Consider the following 23,025-nt stretch of genomic DNA (forward strand, 5'->3'; position numbering starts at 1 on the left):
GGTAACCCGTGTGTCCCCAGGTCTCACCAGACTGACTTTTTAAAAATATTATGTCCAAAAAAATTTTTTAAAAAAAGGGCTGACCCCATGGCCAAGTGGTTAAGTTCCCTCGCTCTGCTTCGGCAGCCCAGGGTTTCGCCAGCTCAAATCCTGGGTGCGGACATGGCACCACTCGTCAAGCCATGCTGAGGCGGCATCCCACATGCCACAACTAGAAAGACCCACAACTAAAAATACACAACTGTGTGCTGGGGGGCTTTGGGAGAAAAAGGAAAAATAAAATCTTCAAGAAAAAAAAATTATGTCCAATAATTCCAGATAAGCCTTATTCAAAAAGAGTTAGTGCTAATAAATAAATGGAAGGACTTTGCACCCTTTTTCAAGAAAATCAGTACTGCATGAAACCCTAAGGGTTCTAGTATCTGAGCCACATCTCCACACAGTTATTCTCTTCTAACACTCCTGCCACCCCTGCATCTCAGTCTGACCACCCTGCACACATCATCCTTCATAGTCCACTCGCTGTGAATGGAATACCTGTAATATGAGGTTTATGTAAATTAGGTTTTATCCGAAATCCTTCCACATTTTTTCCCTTTCCTTCAATTCCACAACTTCTCAATGAGTTAGGAAAGGAAAAGGATTCCTTTGGAAAAGCTGTTATTTTCCCTCAGTAACTCTGATGGGACTCTGCTCTATCGTTGGCAGAAGGACTAAGGGCAAAGAGCTAAGTCCAGTTACACTCAGGACTTAACTGATAAATCATTAACAAATGTGTCTACAAAAAGACCCTCCCCTTACAATTATTAACATGACAACAGTCTTCCCAGGTTTCCTCATTTGCCAGTTATCTTTTTCAAGGAGAAACTCCAATATTTTTCTATCTGATGAAATACATTCTGTACCTTCAAAGTAATTCATTATCTAGGAAATAGAGATAGCAAGAGACTGACATCTTACCCTCTTATTTACCAGTCCTGTAATCTGCGGTATGTCCTCATCTTCTCTGGTCTTATGTAAAATGGAGAAAATTATACCTGACCTGCTTGATGGAGAGAGAAGAAAAAGACACAGAGCAGAAGTCTCGTAAAGTCCCTTATGACTGAGAGATAAAATCTGTTTAATAAGGATGATATCTGTGAACCTAGGGTAAGATCTTGGAGTGATAGTTCAAGTGACTCCTAGATTGAGGATGAAGATCTGGAGGGAATCTAAATGTCCTCTTCAGTCAGTTTTCAGACTGAGTGGATATCATGGTAATTCCAAAAAGATCAAAAGACCCAACATCTTGGAAAACAATTTTCTGCAATGTTAGTTGACTCATAAATCGATAACATCTTACAGGAGTGCATTTAAAACATACATACATTTTGACTTAGAAATCTTTCTTCAAAGAGTTTATCCAAAGAAAAACATAATTAATGTAGTGCACAAACTTCTATGTCCTAGGATGTTGGAGAAAATATAGCTGTCCATCAACACGGACTTGGTAAATAAAATATATGGAGACTACCAGCTTCATCTCCAACACGCAAAAAGCTTGGAAGTTATCATTCCCATTCTTACAATAAGAGGAAGCTGGACAAACTGAAAACCAATGATTTTTCTTGAATCCTTCAGAGAAGTGAGGTCACAGAGTGAATTGTTACTCTAAAATCTAGAAACATAGACAAACCCTAGAGTCACAGCAGAGACCTGCTTAACTTCCAGAAGCCACTGAAGCCGTAACTGGTAAGAACACTTAAGCCGTAATTTTGACAAACTGCTGGAGGTTGAGTGGGGACTAGTGTGAGAATGAGAAACTCCCTGGTTGCCACAGTCTTAGGAGGACCCTAAACCCTGAGAGGCCCTACCTACACAAACATCACCAGGTTTTCAAAGTGAAGATCCCTTCATTGCTATGGCTGGGGAAGGCAAAGGGGAAAAGTAATCATTGTGAAACACGCTTAGAGCCTTCACTTTTAACAAAGATCTATTCTCCAGGGAAGATGACTTTGCCAGAGTCCTACATCAGCTGTGGGAAGGACGTTCCCCCTATCCCAGCCCCCTCTATCCTTCCAGTCTCATCTAAGGGGAAACAAAAAAAGAACATAGTCAATAGGGAGAAGGGCTTCAAGGAAATAGATTGGAAAAACTGAAGCCAAAGAAGGGAGGAGAGGATGGGAATTTTTTTAAGTTACGCTACTGGAGAAACACTTGTGAAGACGACAGTCCAAAGACAGAGGCCCACTAAAAGACTGAGATCTAATCATAAGATTTTAGAGCTCTAGTAAAATAAATAGAATTACAGCTGAAAGAGCTGCCAGACCCTGACTCTATTTAAAGAGAATTTCTTAGGGAAGCCCTAAGACAATGGGGGACACTAAAACAAGGACACTAGAGGAATTTGAATTTGAATCCTCCAGCACCTACACCTACAGCAAACATTAAACACATCCCACCTCCTAACCAGATTAACATAAAACCTCACCCCAAAGGCTTAACTACCTCAGATCCTATTACCCAATGCATCATGGCAGTTGTCATCAAAAGGTTGCAAGGCATGCTAAAATGATAGGAAAAAAACACAATCTGAAGAGACAAAGCCAGCATCAGACATGAACTCAGATATTGGAATCACCAGACAATTTAAAATAACTATGATTAATGTTAAGGACTCTAATGGAAAAATACCAAACTGGTATTGTAAGCAGAGAAATGGAAACTCTAAGAAAGAATCCAAAGGAAATGCTAGAAATCAAAAGCACTATAATAGAAATGAAGAATGTCTTTAGCTATCGTGAATAATGCTGCAATGAATGTAGGAGTACATATATCTTTTTGAATTAATGTTTTCATGTTCTGCAGATAAACACCCAGAAGTAGAATAGCTGGATCATATGATATTTTTATTTTTAATTTTGAAGAAACCCAAGTGCCCATCAACAGATGAATGCATAAAGATGATATAATATAAATATAGTATATACAGTGGAAAACTACTCAGCCATAAAAAAGACAAAATCATGTCATTTGTGACAACATGGATGGACCTTGAGGGTATTATGCAAAGTGAAATAAGTCAGATATGGAATGACAAATACTGTATGATTTCACTTATATGTGGAAGATAAACAAACAAACACATAGATAAGGAGAACAGATTGGTGGTTACCAGACGTGAAGCAGGTGGGGGGAGGCTGAAACGGGTAAAGGGGCACGTGTGTATAGTGATGGATGGAAACTAGACTCTTAGTGGTGAACCCGATGTAGTCTATACAGAAGCCAAAATATAATGACATTCCCCAGAAATTTACACAATGTCATAAACCAATGTTACTTCAATAAATTAATTTTTAAAAAAAGAATGTCTTTGACGGACACATCATTAGACTGGACACAGCTGAGGAAAGAATCAGTGAGCTTGAGGATAGGTAGTAGAAACTTCCCAAACTAAAATGCAACGAAAAAAAAGCATGAGGAAAAACACATAACACAGCCTCTAAGAGCTGTAATCTTAAGAGGTGTAATATATGGGCAATCAAAATACTAGAAGGAGGAGAAAAAACAGAGAAGAAGAAATATTTGAAGTAATGGTCACAAACTTTCCAAAATTAAGTAAAATACAAAATGGAATATTATGAAAGAATTAGGAAAGATGACTCGGATCTATGTGGGGTGTTTTTACACAAAAAGCTATGTTTTTGCGTGACAAGCTATATTATTGACTATAGGTATTTTTTAATGGCATGCACAGACACAAATATACATGTAAAAAAAGATTTATGAAAGAGCTTTTACTAAAATATAATGGTCAGATTTGTTGTGATTTTTTTTCTTCCTTATGCTTTTCTAGGCTTGAGTTTGTTTGTTTTAACAAAAAGCATGTATCGTATGATGCTAATCAGAATAAATGTTTTTGCTTTAAAATAACGGAGACACAGCTTCTCACTTTGAAGTTATTCAAAATGCAGTGTTTTGCTTCCCCACTCCAGGCAGCCCCTGATGTTGTTGGGTGCCTCTCACCATAATGATCTCTAAACTGATAGCCCAAGAACAATCTCAAGTCAAGGGAGCTTGCAGCCTGTAGTATTCACAACGCCAAAATTGATCACCGCCCCGTGGAGTTGAAGAACATATGCCAGATTTCAGGAACTCAACGTTTTCTCACTTTGTTCAACAGAGTGAGAAATTGGGCACCCCAGGGAGAGGCTATGTTGCCACTGTCCTTGTTGACATGGGTCATTCCCATAGCAACTGACCAGCCACATCACATGACTGTTGCCTACAGTCCGTAAAGCAGAAAGGGCTGTGAGCTGGGATCCAACAAAAAAGGGGACAATTGACATCAAATTTAAAACGCTCTCTGTGCTTACCTGGTGCTCTTGCCTCCTGTGGGCATTTGGGGTAAAAGGTTGTTTCCCAGATGTTGGTAGAGGATGTGACCAAACCAATTGTCCTCCCTGCATGGTGATACAAGAAGGTCACCTTGTATGCTGTTCACCCGTCCCCACCCCCTTACTCTGCAGCTCCAAATGCCTTTGTCACTGTCCCCCTTAGGTACTACCATGCAAAGGTACATTGACTCCCACTCTGCAGTACTCATAGCAGCCTGGATGGATGTTAAAAACATGACTCTAACCCAAAAAAAAGGACATATATTTACATAAATTAAAAATACATTCACCCCAAACAATATATATTTTACAAGAATACATACTAACAAAAAGATACATATTAAACACACCAAAGAGTTACCCATTGGTGATTAGGGGTGGGAGGACGCAGGAGTGACAAATGACAATTCAGGAAATTAAAGTGTAATAAAAATAAAGCACCCTAACTCCTCAGCTCTCAACTTCTTGCCCTATTCGGACACCTAAAGGGATGCACTGTTATCCAGAGCCTTCTCTAGCTATTTGATGCCCCTTCTCCTTCCGTGTGGAGCACCCGCTTCCCCATTAGTCCCCCTTCTCTTCCTCTGAGACCCCCAATACCAGTACCAATTTCTTTATCCATTCACTCCACGCATATCCTCTCTCTCTCTCTCTCTCTCTCTCTTACTCACACCCCTCGTTTCTCAACCTCTGCCCTTCAACTATGTCTTGACCCTCCCCCACACCCATCACCTCCCTCCTGCAGAGAGAATCTCACCCTGATGAGACCCTGATGAACACAAAACTAATAAAACTAGTCCAGAAGATCTTTGTTTTGCCTGACCACCTTCTTTCTCTTTTCCCTCTCCCTCTCTCCTCCTTCCTTCCCCCCTCCCTGTGTCTTTTACTCCCCTTAGGCACTATTGCCAGCCCTGGAAGCTCTGGGCTTGGTAGAAGTGGTGGCAGTAATCACTCCAAGACTCCCCTCTAGAGCTCCTCCCCTTCTATTCTAATCTCAAAGTCCAGCCTTTTGGTGATCAGTTGGAGCCCTTCCTCTGACCTGCTCCCCCAGGGGTTGCTTCCTGCCTTGCAGAGATGACTCTGGCCTGGAGACATTTGCAGAGAGCTTTGCGCCTGGAGATCTCCTCACCCAGGATCCCCAAGATGTGCCCTTCCTTGAGCCGTGAGTGGAAACCAGGGGGATGTGGGTCAGCAGAGGGTCAGCAAGAGGGGAAGGGCTGAGCTCCGGAGCCTGTTGCCTGGAATTCTGGAATGTTTGACCTAGATGGGTCTTAGAGACCCGTCATCCAACACAGGTTCTCACTCTGTCAAATCCAATGCCCTCTTCTCATGTCCAATATTTCCTAATGCACCCTTTTGTCCTGCAATGAAATTCATAGATAATAAAACCTGACTATATACAATTTAAAAAAAACTGTATGATATCTTAGCTGTAATATAAAAAATAAATAAAAGAAGAGCAATTCAAAAAATAAAGTATTAACTTCAATATAGAGATGCTCAAGGACGACTACCTTAAAAGACATGCAGCATCCTTACAAATTTACACCATGACCCAAGGAGGGGGTACCATCCCTTCAATTACCAACAAGGAAACTGAGACTCAGAGAAGTGCAGTCATTTACCCAGAGACACCCAAGAAGCCAGGACTAGACCCTGAGCCCTCTTCTTCCACTCAGATTCTCCTCTCTCTACAGCAGGAAAAGAAAATGCAAGGAGACCCAGGGTAGTCAGCCAACGGTGGCTTCACATATTATATTTGAGGTGCCTGTGATTTTCACATGTATCTTGTTTCACTAGAACTCACCTCCTCACCAATTTTCCTCATGCAAACATGAGAATAAGCAGCCATCTGCACGTTTATGTGCCATAGTGAGACCCTGTGCCCCACAGGCCCTAATCAGGTATAGGAAACCCTTTTCCATTGCCCATTATGATTAATTTTGTCTTCACTTCCTCTTCATCTTTCTTTTTCTTCTCTCCTTCCTTCATATCCTATTTGCTTTTTATCCCCCTGACAATTGAAATTCTTTGAAACTTAACACATGTCTGATGCTTTAAAAGATTATCTCCTTTCCTCTTCAACTGAACTTGTTAGTGAGTACTGTTACTCCATTTCACAGATGAGGAGACAGAAGAATAAAGAATAATTAAGAAATTTGGTCAAAGGCAGAAACACAGAAGCAACAACTTGGGATTCAAAGCCAGGTGTGTCTCACTTCGAAGTCAGAGTGATTCCACCAGGCCCTCTCTTACCCACTCTTCTTCCAATCCTGTTCGATTTCTCTTTCCCTCAGTGATGGGTCTTTTGCCAGATGCCACTTAAACCAACAGGTTCTGAGAAGGAGCTAGAATTATACCCATGGTCTTAGGCTCAGTACGGAAGACACTATACTGAAAGTACTAGTTGTTGACAGAACAAGAGAAAATACCCTCTCTGCCACCCGCTTCTGCTTTCCCACCCTAACCCCTGAGGGTCGTGGAGCTGGGCAGATGGTAGCAGGTGTCCTAGAAATGGTAGGTGAGGCTTGGTGCCTAGAGATCTTGATCAACTCACTGGGGACTCCTTAAAGTAACTCCGCCAAGGGCTACAGAGGAGAAGTAATCTTGCAAACCCATGCCATGTAGACACGAGTGTCATACTCTTGATCTAGCCTTTCAAAAGCCTTTGGGGCTTTATTTCTACTTTCTCACCTACTGTACCTAGATATATGCCTGCTTGTGCTTGTTCATCCAAACACACCCTCATTGAACATACCCTTCTTAAGAACCCATTGTGTGCAAAATATACATTCAATCAGAAGTATTTGAGCAGCTACTATGCACCTGGACCATAGACAGAGCCACGGGGAGCAAAACAAAACCACTGCCCTTATGTATCCCAGTGGGGAAGACCAGGCATGAACAGATAAACAAGTAAATATGTAAAAAACATTCAGTAGAGATCCATGCCATGAATAAAACCAAACCAGGGTGAGGAGATAGAAAAATAAAATGAAAGGAGGGGGCAGCAGAGTCTGTGTTAGATAGGGAGATCACTAGGTGTTAAGTGTTATCAGATATACAAAAATAAATACGTCTCAATCCTTGTATATCACCTACATATATACTGGATGATATATGTGTGCATAAAGGATTCAGTCTTGCCTCTGTTTGACATACTCAATCCCTTTAGGGCTAAATATATACTCAAAGTTATAGAAGCAATTTGTTTTTGGTATAAAAGATTGGAGAAAATATCTCAACGGTGCCTTCCTTCTTACTAATTAGCTAACAATTGTTAAAGGTGTAACATTTCCTGAGAGGTGGGGTATATGCTCAAAGGTACCATTTTCCAGTCATCTGCCTTTGCTCCCACAAGTATGGCAAATGGATGGTAAATAATGCTCATTTCCAGCTGAGAAACTTCCCAAGACTCGAGCAACGCCTTTCCTCAGAAAAACATCAAAATTAGCCCTAATGGATGGTCTCCGGCCTGCACCACCAGCAGTGCTCACTGGAGACTGAAGAACTGATATAACCCTGCAAAGGGCCAGGAGGGGTGGCCTCAGGGAAGGCCTGCTCCTAAAAGGGAAGAAGGATTCACCAGCCCCAGAATTAGGCAGAGCTCTCGTTTGTGAACCACAGCAACTGGCCCCGCTTTACTTAAGCAAAAGAGTATGTATTGGAAGATTATGGAGGAAGGGAAGGGGCTGAAAGAATCAACAAGAGAGAAAGGAGGTGGGCAGGAGTAGGCAGGAAGAGAAGCCAAGGAAGGTCCAGCAGGAATAGCAGTAACTCACAGCAGGAACAGCCTTATAAGCGTGTCATGGGTCTGATGAGAGCGTCCAGCCATTCTCTCCATCCAGGTCATTGGCTCAAGACTTCCAGGCCTAAAGAGAGGACATCTCATTCACCCATCAGAGATCTCACACCCATCCCTTGATTTCCCCTTTGGAAGGCAGGCATCTGGTATTGTTATCCTGTCACTGAGAGCACACGATTTTGCAGAGGTGGTTCCCCACAGAGAGACTAGGGTGCTATTGATCATGGTAAGGGGACTGGATGATACTGAACAGCAATGACGAGCCTCCTTCATAACTTCCAGTAGACCATGGCACAGGTTAGGAAGGGAGAAGGATCTTCTCTCAGGTCCGAGAGCTGGTAGCTCCAGCTCAATGAGGAGCAGATGAGAAAAAATTTCTCCCCAACCAACCACTGCCTCTCATTTATCCAGACCGCAACTTAGTCTCAACAGGCCTCCATGGGAGGCAGCATCTCAAGCCCTTGACCCTATGGGAGGCCCTCAAAATTCCAAATGCCCCACATTTAATCCTCATTGACTTGGCTCTAAGATAAATGATAAAATCTTCCTTTCCTAACTCATTGGGTATCTGAAGTATCAAAAGAGATACTCAAAGTGACAAGTCTTTTTAAGCTAACTAAAATACTATGCAGAAATAAGACGTAATTAGCATTTTAATAAATCACCTTAATATTCTACCGACTGACTTCATTACGTATTTTCAAATATTTTATAACCTTTTTTTTAACTTGAAAGAGTAACGAAGCCCTTGATAAATACCTTCTCTGTGCCGAAAGCTAGTTATGCACATTAGAAAAATCTTGAATGTTACAGAGAATTTCCCCTGGAATTTTTAAACGCCCACAAAAATTTATTTTTCTCACTTACCTTTCCCAACAGTTTTTCACTTTTTGATATTATGATTTTGGGGGAAGAAAACAAAGTTAAGGTGACTGGTCTGCTATAAAACTCTATGAGAATTAGGCAGCTGGAAAATCAAACTCCATTACCCACCTGGCATTTGTTATACAAGGGGGTGGTGTTCTCCAAACTGAATGCCATCTTTAAATGTCTTGAGTTTTCCAGGTGAATTGAAGTGGAAATTGGTGAATTGGATGAAAATCATTAGCTGTCATCTGTGTTTGGCATCAGGCCTAAAAAGGCAACACCAGACCAGTTGAAATGATAAAAAGAAAGAAAAAAATGCCCTTTTAGAAATATTCCTGGGGTTCAGTTCTATTAGTTCATATTCCAGTTACCCCTTCCCCCACCCCTCTTGGCTCTATCTTCCTCCCATACACATATAGCCCCCGTGCATGCACACACAAACAGGCATGTGTGCACACACAATTCCCAAGAACCCAAGAGAAGCTTTATTAACCCCCAACTCTTATGTTGTCCTCAAAACATAAGCTATTTTGAATAAAGAATGCAAGCAATCATCTAGATATTTAGATTTTAATTTTTTTCTGGTAAATAATGAAAACCATGGCACTTCTGTTTCTTTTTGTCCATAAATTATTATTATTACTATTATTTTTTGAGTTTGGGTTGTTTAGTCAGAGAGGAGCTATGAAAGGAAATAGACTTTGAAAAGCTATCTAGATTTATTTTTCACTTATTGACTAAGTATTTTTCCTACTTGCTTGCTTGCTATCCATCTTTATTCTTTTCTTCCTTCCTGAGGACAAGACTTTTTGTCTCTCATTTGGGGCCCTCATTGCACCATCATATTCCTATCAGTTTGATGAATGAATGAATGAATGAATGAGTAAACCTGCCTCAACTGTTTAAAATTCAGGCTTTTCTTTATGAAATCTTTCTCTCCAACTCTCTTCCCCCTCCAGCCTACTTTCGTAATTCCTATAACCTTGAAGTCAAGAGACCTTACAGCCTCCTCAACGGGCAACTCCAATTTTGCAGATGTGAAAATGAGACTGAAGGAATAAAGGGAATTTGAATTCTTAGAAACACTCAGAATTTTTTCCCCATCTCAGAAGAGTAGCTAATGTAGAGAGACACAATGAAAAGCCTTTCAAAAGGTGAAATTCTCAGAAAACTTAAGCTATCATTTTTTGGTCATTTCTATGCATAGATAGCCAAAACTCACTTGCTTTTAAAGTAAGAGCATATTAATGACATTAGTGATTATTTAGAGCAGAAAAGTGAAAGAGATCTCTTTGAAAGAAAACATATTCAGAGCTGTTACTTTCCAGCTTCATTTAAAAACAATTTTTCATTGTGTTTCTCGGGACTCTGACTTCATAGCCACACAAAACACCAGCATTTCATCCAGGGATTCAAACCCTCGTGCTGAACAGGAGACATCATTTCCTCAGCTCTCTCCACTTGTACAATTAGCATGACACTGACCTTGAATCTTCAAAATCAGCAGCATTCTTTTCTGAGAGTACTTATAAGGTGTCTAGACGTCTCTTCCAGCTCTGATATTCTTTGGTTCCATTATTAATCCCACTGCTATGAAAAGGTCAAAATCAGTGCTGGAAGGGGAGGACGAAGGTGGCCAATGAATATGTGAAAGACTAGGCTGGGAGTCAGAAGCTCGGACTATTCGTCTTGTTCTGCAGCTAACTAGCTTGGTAACCTTGCACAAATTAATTTACCACTTTAGGCTGGTTTCCCCATCTATAAAATGAGCATTTTAACACACATACACACACAAAAAAATCTTAGGTCCCTTCTAACTCCAAATAATGATCCCTCTGGCTCAGCTAATCTTTGCCTTATCATGGTCTTGTGTTGCCAGGGTCTTTGTGTTGCCGTGTTTTGGAGGAAGGTTTCGTCTTCCAGATCGATTTACATGTATTTGTTAACACCGTACATTGCCTAGTACCCATCTCTCCTCATTCCCTGTAAGAATAGTCAACAGCTATTCATTCCTTGTTCATTGAGAGCCAACCCAGTACCAGGACCTGGGATAGGCACTGGGACTCAAGCTCTAGACAGCTCAAAACCAGAAAGCACCTCTATAAACAAAGAGGATGTATTCCAGCAACACACTGCACCAGCAGAGGTTTGGCCAACGGAAAAGAGAATTGTTGTTGACACGAGGCATGGTGGAAGAGCTTCCCAAGCTTGTAAGAGACTTTGGTGTGAGAAACAATGACTTCCCCCAACATCCTCCATGCCTTTCTTGACTAGATTCAACAGGAACTATCTTTTTTTCCTCCAGAAAATTTATTATTGAGATACTTCAGCTTTTAAATCCAAACCAAAGGCTGATTTAAATGATTTTTTTTAAACTAAGAAATAAAATTGCCTAAGGACCTTGATTCAGGTTAACTATAGGTGATTCATACAAATGTGCCTGTGTGAGGGTTAGCTGAGGATTCTAACTCACTTCATTTTTCATAGGAGCTTTCTGGACATCTGTAACCAAGCTTGGTGTTCACACAAAACCCAGAATGCCTCCGTGTGACTTCATCCCTGAAAAATACCAGGTAAGAATCAGAACTTCAGGAAAACTCAAAAGAGGTGGTTCTTCTTGAAAGGGCTAAATTGTTTCCTCAGGAAGGACCCACCTGGCCCTGCCTGCCGTTGAGCCATCCCATCCCAGATATTTTATCACTTAAGTCATTGGGACCATCTGAACCCTCTTACTCCATTCAACACTATTGTATGAATTGTGTGTTTATGTGTGAAAGATACAGAGGCAGAGGCAGAGACGAGACAGAGACAGAGAGAGAGAGAGTACAAGAAGGAGACTATCCATCACCATATATGTATCACAGTGATATAAATATAGATATATACACACACACAAACACATATATCACAAGTGGGATGGCACACATCTGCTTTTAAAAATGTTATTCTGGGGCCAGCCCAGTGGCATAGTGGTTGAGTTCACACACTCCACTTTGGCGGCCCTGGTTTCACAGGTTCGGATCCTGGGTGTGGACCTACACACTGCTTGTCAAGCCATGCAGTGGTGGCATCCCACATAGGAAATAGAGGAAGATTGGTACAGATGTTAGTTCAGTGACAATCTTCCTCACCAAAAAAAAAAAAAAAAAAAAACAGTTCTGCTTTTGACTGTCTCATATGGCAATGCATGATCTGACCTTCCTGAGTCTTTCATCAAAAACTATAAAGTTGAGGGCCAGCCCCATGGCCGAGTGGTTAAGTTCGCGTACTCTGCTGCAGCAGCCCAGGGTTTCACTGGTTCGAATCCTGGGCACAGACATGGCATCGCTCACCAAGCCATCAGGCGGCATCCCACACGCCACAACTAGAAGGACTCACCACTAAGAATATACAACTATGTACCGGCGGGCTTTGGGGAGAAAAAGGAAAAAAAAAAATCTTTAAAAATATATATATATAAAAAGTTATCATTTTGCTCTCAGGCCAGTAGATTGTGTTCTCTCCCTCTGTCTCTCTCTTCCTTTCTCTCTCTCCAACTCCTTTATTCTACATAATACACATAGGTTAGAAATTACGAAATCAATAGATAGTCAGGAAGGACCTACAAAGAAGGGAAGTATAGGAGAGAGGTTTGATAATTAAAGACATGAACATCACCAGCACTTCATTTTTTTATTCTAAAAAAGAAAAAAAGACATTATTTCAGACATTTACTTCCAAAGTCTTTTTTTTTTTCCACAGCTAAAATCAACTCAAAGCCAAGGCTTTTCATTGAGAGAGAGAAAATTTCAGCCCATTTCTTTATACTTGATCTAGAAAGAGATTAAAGGCCCACATTAATAACTTCCCCTACTTGAGAGAAAGGGCCTTGGTGTCCCGCAAGGAGGACATTGGACAAACACTCCCACTGTGAGCACAGGCAGCAGCCCTATGGTCAGTCAGTAGGGAGGTGGGGCACAGCAATACCTACTTGCTGTCGATCTTGTAAGAAACGTGGAGGGGCTGGCCTGGTGGCACAGCGGTTAAGTTCGCACATTCCGCTTGTCGGCGGCCCAGGGTTCACCCATTCGGATCCCAGGTGCAGACATGGCACCGCTTGGCACACCATGCTGTGGTAGGTGTCCCACATATAAAGTGGAGGAAGATGGGCATGGATGTTAGCTCAGGGCCAGGCTTCCTCAGCAAAAAAACAGGAGGATTGGCAGTAGTTAGCTCAGGGCTAACCTTCCTCAAAAAAGAAAAAGTGGAGATGGGGAAAAGGAAGACTGTAAATACTTAAATCTTGCCTATCTACAGTCCCTTGCCTATCAGCGTGTTCTGGAGATCAACAATCGACATCTCTATCCCCCGCGGACGGCGTATTTTGCAGAGCCTTTGTTGCTCCATCAGGGTCACATGGAGTGGCTATTTGATCATGAGGGAAACAGATACCTGGACTTCTTTTCTGGGATTGTCACTGTCGGTGTTGGTCACTGCCACCCGTAAGTATCCTTAAAATTCTGGGGTTTTCACTCCAGAAGAATATGTGGGAAACAGGTCAATGATCATGTTAGTGATTCAGACCCCTGGTTAAAAGCTCTCTCTCTTTAGGCATACCCCAGTTTATGGCTGGCATGCTCTCTACTATTTCCTGGGTAACAAAAAAATCTTAACATTGCACTTTTTCTCCGCTTGACAATACAAGGTTTAGTCATTCTCATTGCACATGCAATGTGGCATGAACCACGTGATTGGAGTGTTGCTGTGTGTGTGTTTCTCCCCACCAGGAACAGCTTTCCAAAGAGAGGGAAAGCACTGGGAAAAGGCAGAAGGAAGAGAAAGGCAGGCGGTTCTCAGAGATCACGGGGGCAGGCGTTTGAGTGCAGGATGATGAGAGATGAGAAATCACTTCTGCCCTGAGGGTCTTCATCAACTCTGAACGACGGATGAGGAAAGAAAGAATGATAAGACAAAGATGTAACCATAGCCAGAAATTTACATTGGAAGTGTACGGCTCCATTAATCTTGAGATTCTCTGTGACCTTAATCACCAATCCACACACACAAATAGCCTCGGCAGGTCCTGCTGTGGTCCTTTTGCTTTCTGTGCAGCCATGTCATTTTACTGTCTATTCTAGCTTGCCTTTAATAATCTGGTCAATAAAATTCACATTAAGTGGGACAGAAATAAAGCAGCAAGCCTAAATAAATCGAATAGGTTTGGGCCCTTCTGTCAACATAGGAGCAAAAGGTCTTTTCTGCAAGCAGCTGTCAGGTGGTGAGGAGTGAGTTTTCCCTCGGGGTCCAGCCTTCACTCTCTGCCACCACAGCCTTCTTCCCGTTTCTGTCCTCAGGAGGCACCAGTCCCATGCGAGGTCCCAAGGAGCACGCAAATAAACTTCACGTGAAATTTAAAACATAGGAGAAACGCACATGAAAGAAGTAAAGAAAAATGAAGTCGAGAAAAATTTTAAGCATTTTCGTTGAATCCTCCCAATAATATTCAACGTTGTCCCTGTTAACGAACCGCTCTCACTGGCTTTCATGACCTTTGTGCTTCTCCTGACCTCCCTCTGGCCCCTCAACTTGCCCCTCTGACCCGCTAACCCTGGGTGTCTCAGGCTCTTTCCTTAACCCTCTGCTCTCTCTCTCTACTCCCTTCACCTCTATTAATCCCCCCCCCAAATCGGTCCCACCCCATGTCCCCACCTCTGGTCATTAGTTGTTACGTTTTCAGAAGCCTTACCCAACTCTGTTTTTTCAGCCTTGGCCCCTCACCAAGCTGTGATAATAACTCTAATAAACCCTGAGTGTGCATTAAAATGCCCCAAATTTCCCACAGCCTCCAGAACATCCCCCGCCACCCTGTGATATTCCACCACCAGCTGAAATTCAGCATTACCAAGACCAAATCTATCATGCTTTCCAAATTCTGTTTCTGCTCACGTATCCATTTATTCAGGGAGCCGTTATGAGCCACCTACTCTGCGAAAGTCCTCTTCTAGGAGCCGGATAGCTAAACAACTGGCTGTGTTTCTCAACCAATCCTGGGATTTCCCCACCGTTACAGGCAAGAGTGTTGCAGCCATCTTTGACTCTTCCCTGCCTTTCCTTCCTTATAACCAACCTGATACCAAGATCTAGCTTTCCCTCCACTGAAATGCCTCCTCTTCCAGCCCCTGTCACTAATTCCCACCAACGCCAGTCTCCTAGGAGCTGCTTCTCCTCCCACACCTGGAAGGCTACCCTCCCCTTCTAGCTGGCCTCACCGTTACCGGTCTTCTCTGCTCCATTCTACCCTTCCGTATGGCTCTCAGATTTACTTTGCTAAACAATGTTCTTGTCAAGGGTCTCTTCTGTTTGGGTTTATTGATACTCCACAATTTTCTAAAGTGAGTTCCATGGAACGCTGATCACAGGAGAGGTTCATTGGTTAAGGCTCCCATAAGAAAATAAGGTTGGGAAACACTTTAAGCTATATCTCCCTCCTGGGGAGAAACATTGCATGTTAACCTCTTAAAGGTACTGACAAGTCCTACAGTAAAGAAATCTGTTTGATCTGCTATTTCTCAAAACCATTTAACCAGTGAACTGATTTTTTTGGTGTGACAGTTATTAACGACAAACAGAACCAGTATGTAACAAACTTTAGCAATTGCTGTCTTTTAGGTCAAGTTCAAACACTTGGGCCTGTCTTTTCAAGGCATTCCAAGTCAGGTTCCACATTTCTATCTACTCTTAGCTTCCACAATCCCTCATGAAGCCTCTAATACTTCACAGAATGTGGTTTCATAGTTACAAAATGTTCATGAACACCGACCGCTAGTAAGACCCAGTTATTGGAATCTCCTTTGAAGGAAAAACTGTTCGTCTGTATACGGGTACTTGATGGATCTGTAATTCTTTAGAAGAATAAAATGAGAAGACACTCAGACTTCCATCAAGTCATCTCTATTTTCCAGTCTGTTTAAAGGGTAGTTAATGAGAAAATCTAGTTAGAAGAGATTCTAAGTTCAAACTCGCTTCTAAACCAGTAATTTCTTTTCTGAAATCTCTAACAGACAATTATTTAGTCTTCTTTTGAACACTTCTCTTCGTGAGGAATTCATTCCCTTTGGAGGCGACACATCCCACTGCCAGAGTCCTCCGGTGGTTAGAGAAGCTCTTTCTTGTGTGTGGATGAAATCAGCCTCTTGAAACTCTTTGAGAAACAGCCGTGTATTCAAGTTCAATGTCCAGCACGTGTGTTGGGAGGGACATGCCCACTGGCAGTGTGGGTCACTCTGCTCTCCTGTTTATCTAGGAAGGTAAACGCAGTGGCACAAAAGCAGCTTGGCCGTCTGTGGCATACAAGTCCCATCTTCTTCAACCTTCCGATCCATGAATACGCAGAGAAGCTTTCCGCGATTCTTCCTGAGCCTCTGAAGGTACGATGCTCCCAGCTCAAAGAGACTCGCCATCCCAGGCGAGTTGCCATAGGAAGCGGGAATGTAGGCAGGGAATTTGGCATGTGTAGTGAACATTTGAAATTAGTGAGCTAATAGCCACATCTGAAAGCAATCAAGGAGAAAAATGGAATTTACGAATTGCTGGTGAAAGCAGACAATGTTCACTTCATCAGCTCCAAGTCTCTGCCTCTCTTGGGTCGCTCTCCTCACTACCACATCTCTGCAGAAATCACTTAGCAGGAGCGCCAGCCCTCCTGACACTCCTCTATGTTCCTCAAGGGGTTTTCATCTCTTTGCTCCACAGCCCCTCTGCAAAGTCATCCGCACTTCTTCTTTCACAAAGAGTGAAGCCATTGTTTTATAAAATTAATATACCACTAAGCTCCTTTGGTCTAAGATGCACTTAGATATTTTTGCTAAATGAGTTATTTTTTGCACCTGAAATTACTGAATTTTTTAACTGAATTGAGATGTTAAAATGTTGGCCAAGGTTTGCATTTCAGGATTCAATGAGTTAATACATATGTAGCACTCAGAACAGTGCTAGGTACCTGGTATTAGCTATTATTACTACTTTATTATCTAGAAGAGATGAATAAAGTTAGGATAGCTGCACCTTAAGGTCAACCCAGGCATGTTCTTGGAAGAGCAGAAGCGAGGAAGTCAGCAAGGACACAGCACATGCCTCCCAGTCCCCGAGCCTGGAGGAACCAGTACCTTTTAGTTCTCCCCTTTCTTTTGGCCAGGATGAGCTTCATTTTTTGTTTGCTTGCTTGTTTTTTCAACATACACACACTGAACAGACAGGCTGGGATATCCTCTGGGGCTGCAGGATCAGGGAGCCCACATTGTCCCAAGCCTCCAGAATCAGGTGGGGTGGTTTAAGTTAAGGAGCCAAGAGACCCAGTCATTGAATCCACTCAGCCACTAAGCACTGTGCCCTCCTCAGCAAGTCTCCCCATCTTATCATTTTGCAGAGCATCAGGTAAAGCCAATGAAAGTCCAGAATGTTTCACAACTGGGACAATCCATTAGGCATCTTTGTATCTCTAGCACTTAGCAGCTGCTCAATGAAGAGCTGCAGAATTAATGTTAAACGATGGGACTCCTGATCTGAAGGAAGCTCTCCCTCATAAGCAGAGGCTGGAAAACGCAGTCTTTACCAATTCTGAATTAATTGGGTAAAAAAGGAAATAAAGTATGAGGCCACGTGTCTTCCTTTTCCCTCCAGGTCATTTTCTTTACGAACAGTGGCTCAGAAGCCAACGACCTAGCCATGCTGATGGCCAGAGCACACTCAACTAACATAGACATCATTTCTTTCAGGTAATCACACCTTGGAATAGTCCACTTTAATAACATTGACTCACCTCAATACTAAATGCTTATTTAAAATATAGCATGGAGGGGGACAGGGACTTTCCCAGGAGTATTTTTCTAATTTTAGGTTTCAGGGCAGGATCAGTCAAATGAATTTTATGACTGGACAACATCATCCAAATTATCCTGATCCAAGGTAGGAGCTCCCTGTCTAGGGTAACAAACAGGTTGGAGTCCTAGTTATGTCATAGATCCTCCTATGGAATTAAAGAGAAGGTCATATGACAGCTTTTATCTTTGAAGACATGATATTGACTACATGGTATTGACTACAACATATGCGAAGCGGTGAATGACTGGTCGACACCCATAGAAGATCATGACCTTACCGTGTCACACTGGGCCCATTTTAATCTCTGCTTATGATAAAGAGCCATATAGTTATTTCATAGTGCCAGCTGCACCAGTTTTTCATCTTTTATTCTTTTGAGGTTCAGAGGATGTATATCTAACCCAGTATATTTTTGCTCCTTTAGGTAACTTTTGAGAATCGATAATTTAATAGATTAATTATAAACATTTGATGGCTATATTAGCATTAAAAATAAGAGAAAACTAAGAATTTTGCTTACAGTTGCCTCCTTGGGTAATTTTATATAACACATTTAAACAGACTCTTACAATAAGGTTTGTATAAAAGACAGGAGTGACATAGAGTAAAAGTTGATGGAATGAAGAAATAGTCTCATTCTTTCACCTGTCTGGCCATAATTTATGTCTAAATTCAAAAGAAGATTTGATTTCCACAAGATCTGTTGACCACAGCACATCCAATACTACACAGCCTTATAAAACGCACATGCAGGGACTACAGGCATGAGCAAGCATTTGCTATCAAGAAAATATGGCAAGAAAGAATTGTGATTGACGTTTCACCTGAATAAATATGGCAGAATGTGTATGTCCAGATAAGTACTGATCTATTCAAAGCAGTCATGGTGCTACTAGAGGTCAACAAGTGTTTGTGTCTCTTCTTTCAAGATATATGACCATCCATTTGCAGTCTTAATATCCTAAATCATCTTTTAACAGTGATTTTGACTTGGGAAATTATCAAAATTCATTTGAAGCCACAACTGGTGGTTAGAATGATTTATTACTAAACATAACCCTTTCCGGTTCAAAAAGAAACAAAACGTGTTTCTTATATGCCCAATAAGGTAGCTTATGAGGCTCTTAGAGAGGAGTCCCCAAAGATGCTGAGAAACAGCTGCATCACAAGAACAAATATTTGGCTTCTCAAGGTGGTTACTTTGAAGGCCAGTGCTCTGAACATTGAATAGATGATTTCCAGCATGTTGCTAAAAGATAAGTCTCACTACTTTAGAGTAACAGGATAGGGCAGGTGCTAAGGTCAGAGTTCTTGGTCAGATGGTCTCCAAAATTCCTTTTATAATTTCAAATCTATGATTCCAGTATAAAAGATAAATAAGTAAATTCACCTGACATAGGCTTAGATTTCTTAGAAATCATTGGAGTTGAATATTAACGGTGTTCTATTTCATCTCCATACACTTCAAGGATTTTCTCTTTTGTCCTACTCACTATTCCACAGGCCGGTGACCAAAATTAACTGAATCCTATCCCCCTACTGTTTTTTCCCTGCAGAGGAGCCTACCATGGAGGCAGCCCTTACATACTTGGCTTGACAAATGTAGGGTACTTCAAGATGGAACTCCCCGGTGCAGCAGGCTGTGAATCAGTGAGTTTTGAGGGTTTTGTCTTATTTCTCTAAAGGCTTCTGGGTATGTGGAATAATTGATCAGATTTTCCAGGTATTATGATTAGATACTAATATAAAGCCTATAATTAATCAGGGGCTCAATTTGACAATTAAATTGAAGACCATTTGGGGGAAATGTTTCTTAGAAAGGCCTTCGGAGTCTGAGTAATAATTAATGATAGGGTTTTTTTATTTGTTGTGCTTTTAAATAAAATCAAGCAAACTGCAAATAAATACAGTGAAATTAGTTCTCAGAGTCTTGAATGCATAAAATTTCTAGACTCATCTTTGTACCCACCTTTTCAGCATCAGAATAAGATACCTAATTATTCTTATTCTTTCAGATTCCCTTACCCACCAAACTCTTGAGCAAGTTGTTTCCAGGCTGACATTGAAATCAGTTTCCTTTGTAGTGTGCCCACATAACTGATTTCTAAGAAAAAAATTATCTCTTCAAAGAAGAATATTAGGTTTTCATCCTAAGTCGGGGAGGAGTAAGGGAGGACTCAATATCAAATTAAGAAGCCCCCTTCCCTTGATTGGTACCATATCCTCCCCCAAACGGACTATCTCGTGTTCACCTTTTGCCAAACTCCTTCTTTTGTCCTTTGTAGACAATGTGCCCAGATGTTTTCCGCGGCCCTTGGGGAGGAAGCCACTGTCGAGATTCTCCAGTGCAAACCATTAGGAAATGCAGCTGTGCACCAGGTCCAGCTGGGCAGGGAGGGAGGAACATGGTGGAAGGTCAGGACGGGTAAGGAACACGGAGAAAGGCTGAACCATTCCTCAGTGAGCAGATCTGAAAAAACAGGAAAGGAAAAGTCCAAAGGAAACAAAACTAGAAAGTAACCCCTCACTGAATCAACATTTCTCAGGCCTGCTACCGCTGTACTATCAGAGCGTCCTTCTGGCTGTGAGGAAAAGCATCTCATGCTCTCAGAACTAAGATGAAAACAGCCCATCACCTGGTACTTAATTAAAGGAGCTCTATTAGCAACAGCTCTGCTATCAATTTTAAAATAAAACGAGTTTGGTGGGATTATTTACCAATCTCAGTGGAAGAAGCAGGGAAGGAAAAGATTACTTCTCGAAATCTCAAAACTCCAGTCAAGAAGCTCCCCCAGGGACTCAGAATGCCAACCAAAATGAGAGCATCTGTCAAAACAGAAGGCCAGTCCTGAAGGCTGCTGATATCTCTTGCAAAAGTTTTAAGGGCAGTCTCACACGGAAAGCATCGAGTTATCAATCCCATTTTTATTTGCATTCTTTACCTGTTCTGGAGGGAGAGGAGGCGTGGAAAAAGCATCTGTTCTTTGCTAATCAGCAAGCCCCCCTCATCCGTGTCATCACAGTGCAGGACCTTTTCAATAACTGCTCCTAAGTAGTTCTGATGAAAAGAACTAAATGCTCTGGCCACAAGAGCTTTAATGGAATAGTATGAGTCACGGGGTTGAGAGGAAGAATGAAAATGGAAATCTTAAAAATCAGCTCTGAAAGGAAGGAAATTCACAGTCATCTTAAAATTCAGATGGGATAATGGCAAAATGAGGTAGGAGGATGAAAGAATGAGCCTTGGAACAAGATGTCCTGGTTACAGAACTTAAAACTCTAAGGAAGTTTAAAGTTGTAATTCAAACTCTCCATTTTAAAGATGAAAAAAAACAAGGTCCACCCCTAGAAGGCAGGAGAGCTAAGACTTGACCCCAAGTCTTCTGACTCCAAAGCCAGTGCTCCCAAACAGTGACCTTCCTTGTTCATATTAATGTGCCAGTGGGATGAACCCAGGCTTAGAAAGAACTCTTGTTCTGCTGGCCAGGATTGAGGAGACACATGAAGTCAGGAAACCTGGATTCGACTCTCGGCTCTACCATGATTCAGCTATGAGCAAAAGCTTCATCTTCTACCTCAGTTTTCTCATTTATAAAATGCAGAGAACAATAGCCTCGTGCCCCCTTATCACAGGGCTTCACGAGATGAAGGGAAGAGAGCTTTTTGTAGAGGAAGGCAGACAATAGCAGTGGCAAACACAGCCATACCTATACATCTTATCTTTATTGCATCAAGAACTAGAATCAGTTAGATGCACCTCACAGACCTCAATCTGACTGCCAACGACCATCATGGAACCTAGTAGGCAGAAGCACTCATGAGATGGCCATTCCTTCCATCCCTCCTCAGCGTCTGTCTCTCTCTGCATCTTCTTGCCTCCTCCCTCTTTGAGGCCTTCTCCTCTGCCTTAGGCCAACTTGAAAATACTAGAACCCCGTGGTCATCTCTCTAGTGGCATCTGGAGGCTAAATGATAGTGACAGACATCCATTTCTGCTTCTCTAAACTGTTGTCCTTGGCATAGATGAAGTCAGCTCTTTTCTTAACTCATATCTTTAAGAGACAAGAGAGATACCATATCTTTAAATTGACCTGGAAGACAAAAAGGGACTTCAGCCTCCTCTAGCATTTTTAGGGCCTAAGAAGTGTTTGGTCTTTGTTGTAAAACAGTATATTCAGGGGCCGACCCCACGGCCTAGTGGTTAAGTTCAGTGTATTCCACTTTAGCAGCCCAGGTTCAGTTCCCAGGCACAGACCTATACCACCCGTCAGTAGTCATGCTGTATGTGGGCAGGGACCCACAAACAAAATGGAGGAAGATTGCCACAGATGTTAGCTCAGGGTGAATCTTCCTCAAGCAAGAAGATTGGCAACAGATAGGTGCTCCAGTCCTCAGTTCCTCTTAGGGTTCATTCACTGAGCACAGACAGGTGCCAACATTTGTAGAAGATTTTTCACCTCCAAATTATGTCATCACTTCCTGCATAAGCAGAAGAGGGCTCCATTTTGTGAGCCTAATAGAGATGTTTCTATGGTAGATTTCATTACCTTCCTCCACCTCCTCCTCAGGAATTCCAGGCCATGAATTTCAGGTGTAACCTGTGAAGAAATTCACCTCTCAATATCCACTGCCCCCACAATGTCCCAAACCTGGTGCTGATCATGTCGTTCTTTTCTTCCTTTTGCAAGACATTTCCTTTTCCTTAAAAATGGTTCTTTCTTGGTTCCTCACTCTGCTTAACTCTTTCTATCTCACCAGCTAAAATTAAAATGTCTCCATATCTACTCCGTTCCTTGGATAGCATGCAGCAGAGCATCCACTCCTTTCCGGCTTGATGTTGTCATGGTAACACCAAGCACCAAGTCTCTCCTCAGAGCCAACCTGACCTGGAATTAGAGCAATGAGCCAATGAAGTAAACGCCAAGTGAATTAAAAAGCTGATTAGGGTCAATGAGCTCTCTCATCACTGAACTTGTGGGCAGTAGGGGAAAAAAAAATCATGAAAGATTAAAAATGAAAAAAAATCATGAAAAATCAGGTTCAAGCAAAACCTTCTCTTGGTTTGGTTTTGCCCAAATTTAAGCCATTGGGGTTGATTTTGCTTTACCATTTGATTTC

At 41.9% G+C, this 23,025-nt stretch overlaps 1 protein-coding gene across 1 annotated transcript in view; it reads left to right on the plus strand.

The window, feature by feature from the left end:
* The first annotated feature begins 1,678 nt into the window (after positions 1–1,678).
* AGXT2 (alanine--glyoxylate aminotransferase 2) overlaps positions 1,679–23,025 on the plus strand; it is a 40,386-nt gene continuing 19,039 nt past the window's right edge. The window contains exons 1-8 of the mRNA XM_001500116.6: positions 1,679–1,731; positions 5,273–5,538; positions 11,536–11,621; positions 13,345–13,529; positions 16,331–16,454; positions 17,707–17,801; positions 19,464–19,557; positions 20,193–20,286. Coding sequence (XP_001500166.2) covers positions 5,451–5,538; positions 11,536–11,621; positions 13,345–13,529; positions 16,331–16,454; positions 17,707–17,801; positions 19,464–19,557; positions 20,193–20,286 — 766 coding nt within the window. The 5' untranslated portion in view covers positions 1,679–1,731; positions 5,273–5,450. The remainder of the gene's footprint in view (positions 1,732–5,272; positions 5,539–11,535; positions 11,622–13,344; positions 13,530–16,330; positions 16,455–17,706; positions 17,802–19,463; positions 19,558–20,192; positions 20,287–23,025) is intronic.

This window comes from Equus caballus, chromosome 21 (assembly GCF_041296265.1).
Source record: "Equus caballus isolate H_3958 breed thoroughbred chromosome 21, TB-T2T, whole genome shotgun sequence".
In the NCBI taxonomy this organism is placed as follows: domain Eukaryota; kingdom Metazoa; phylum Chordata; class Mammalia; order Perissodactyla; family Equidae; genus Equus; species Equus caballus.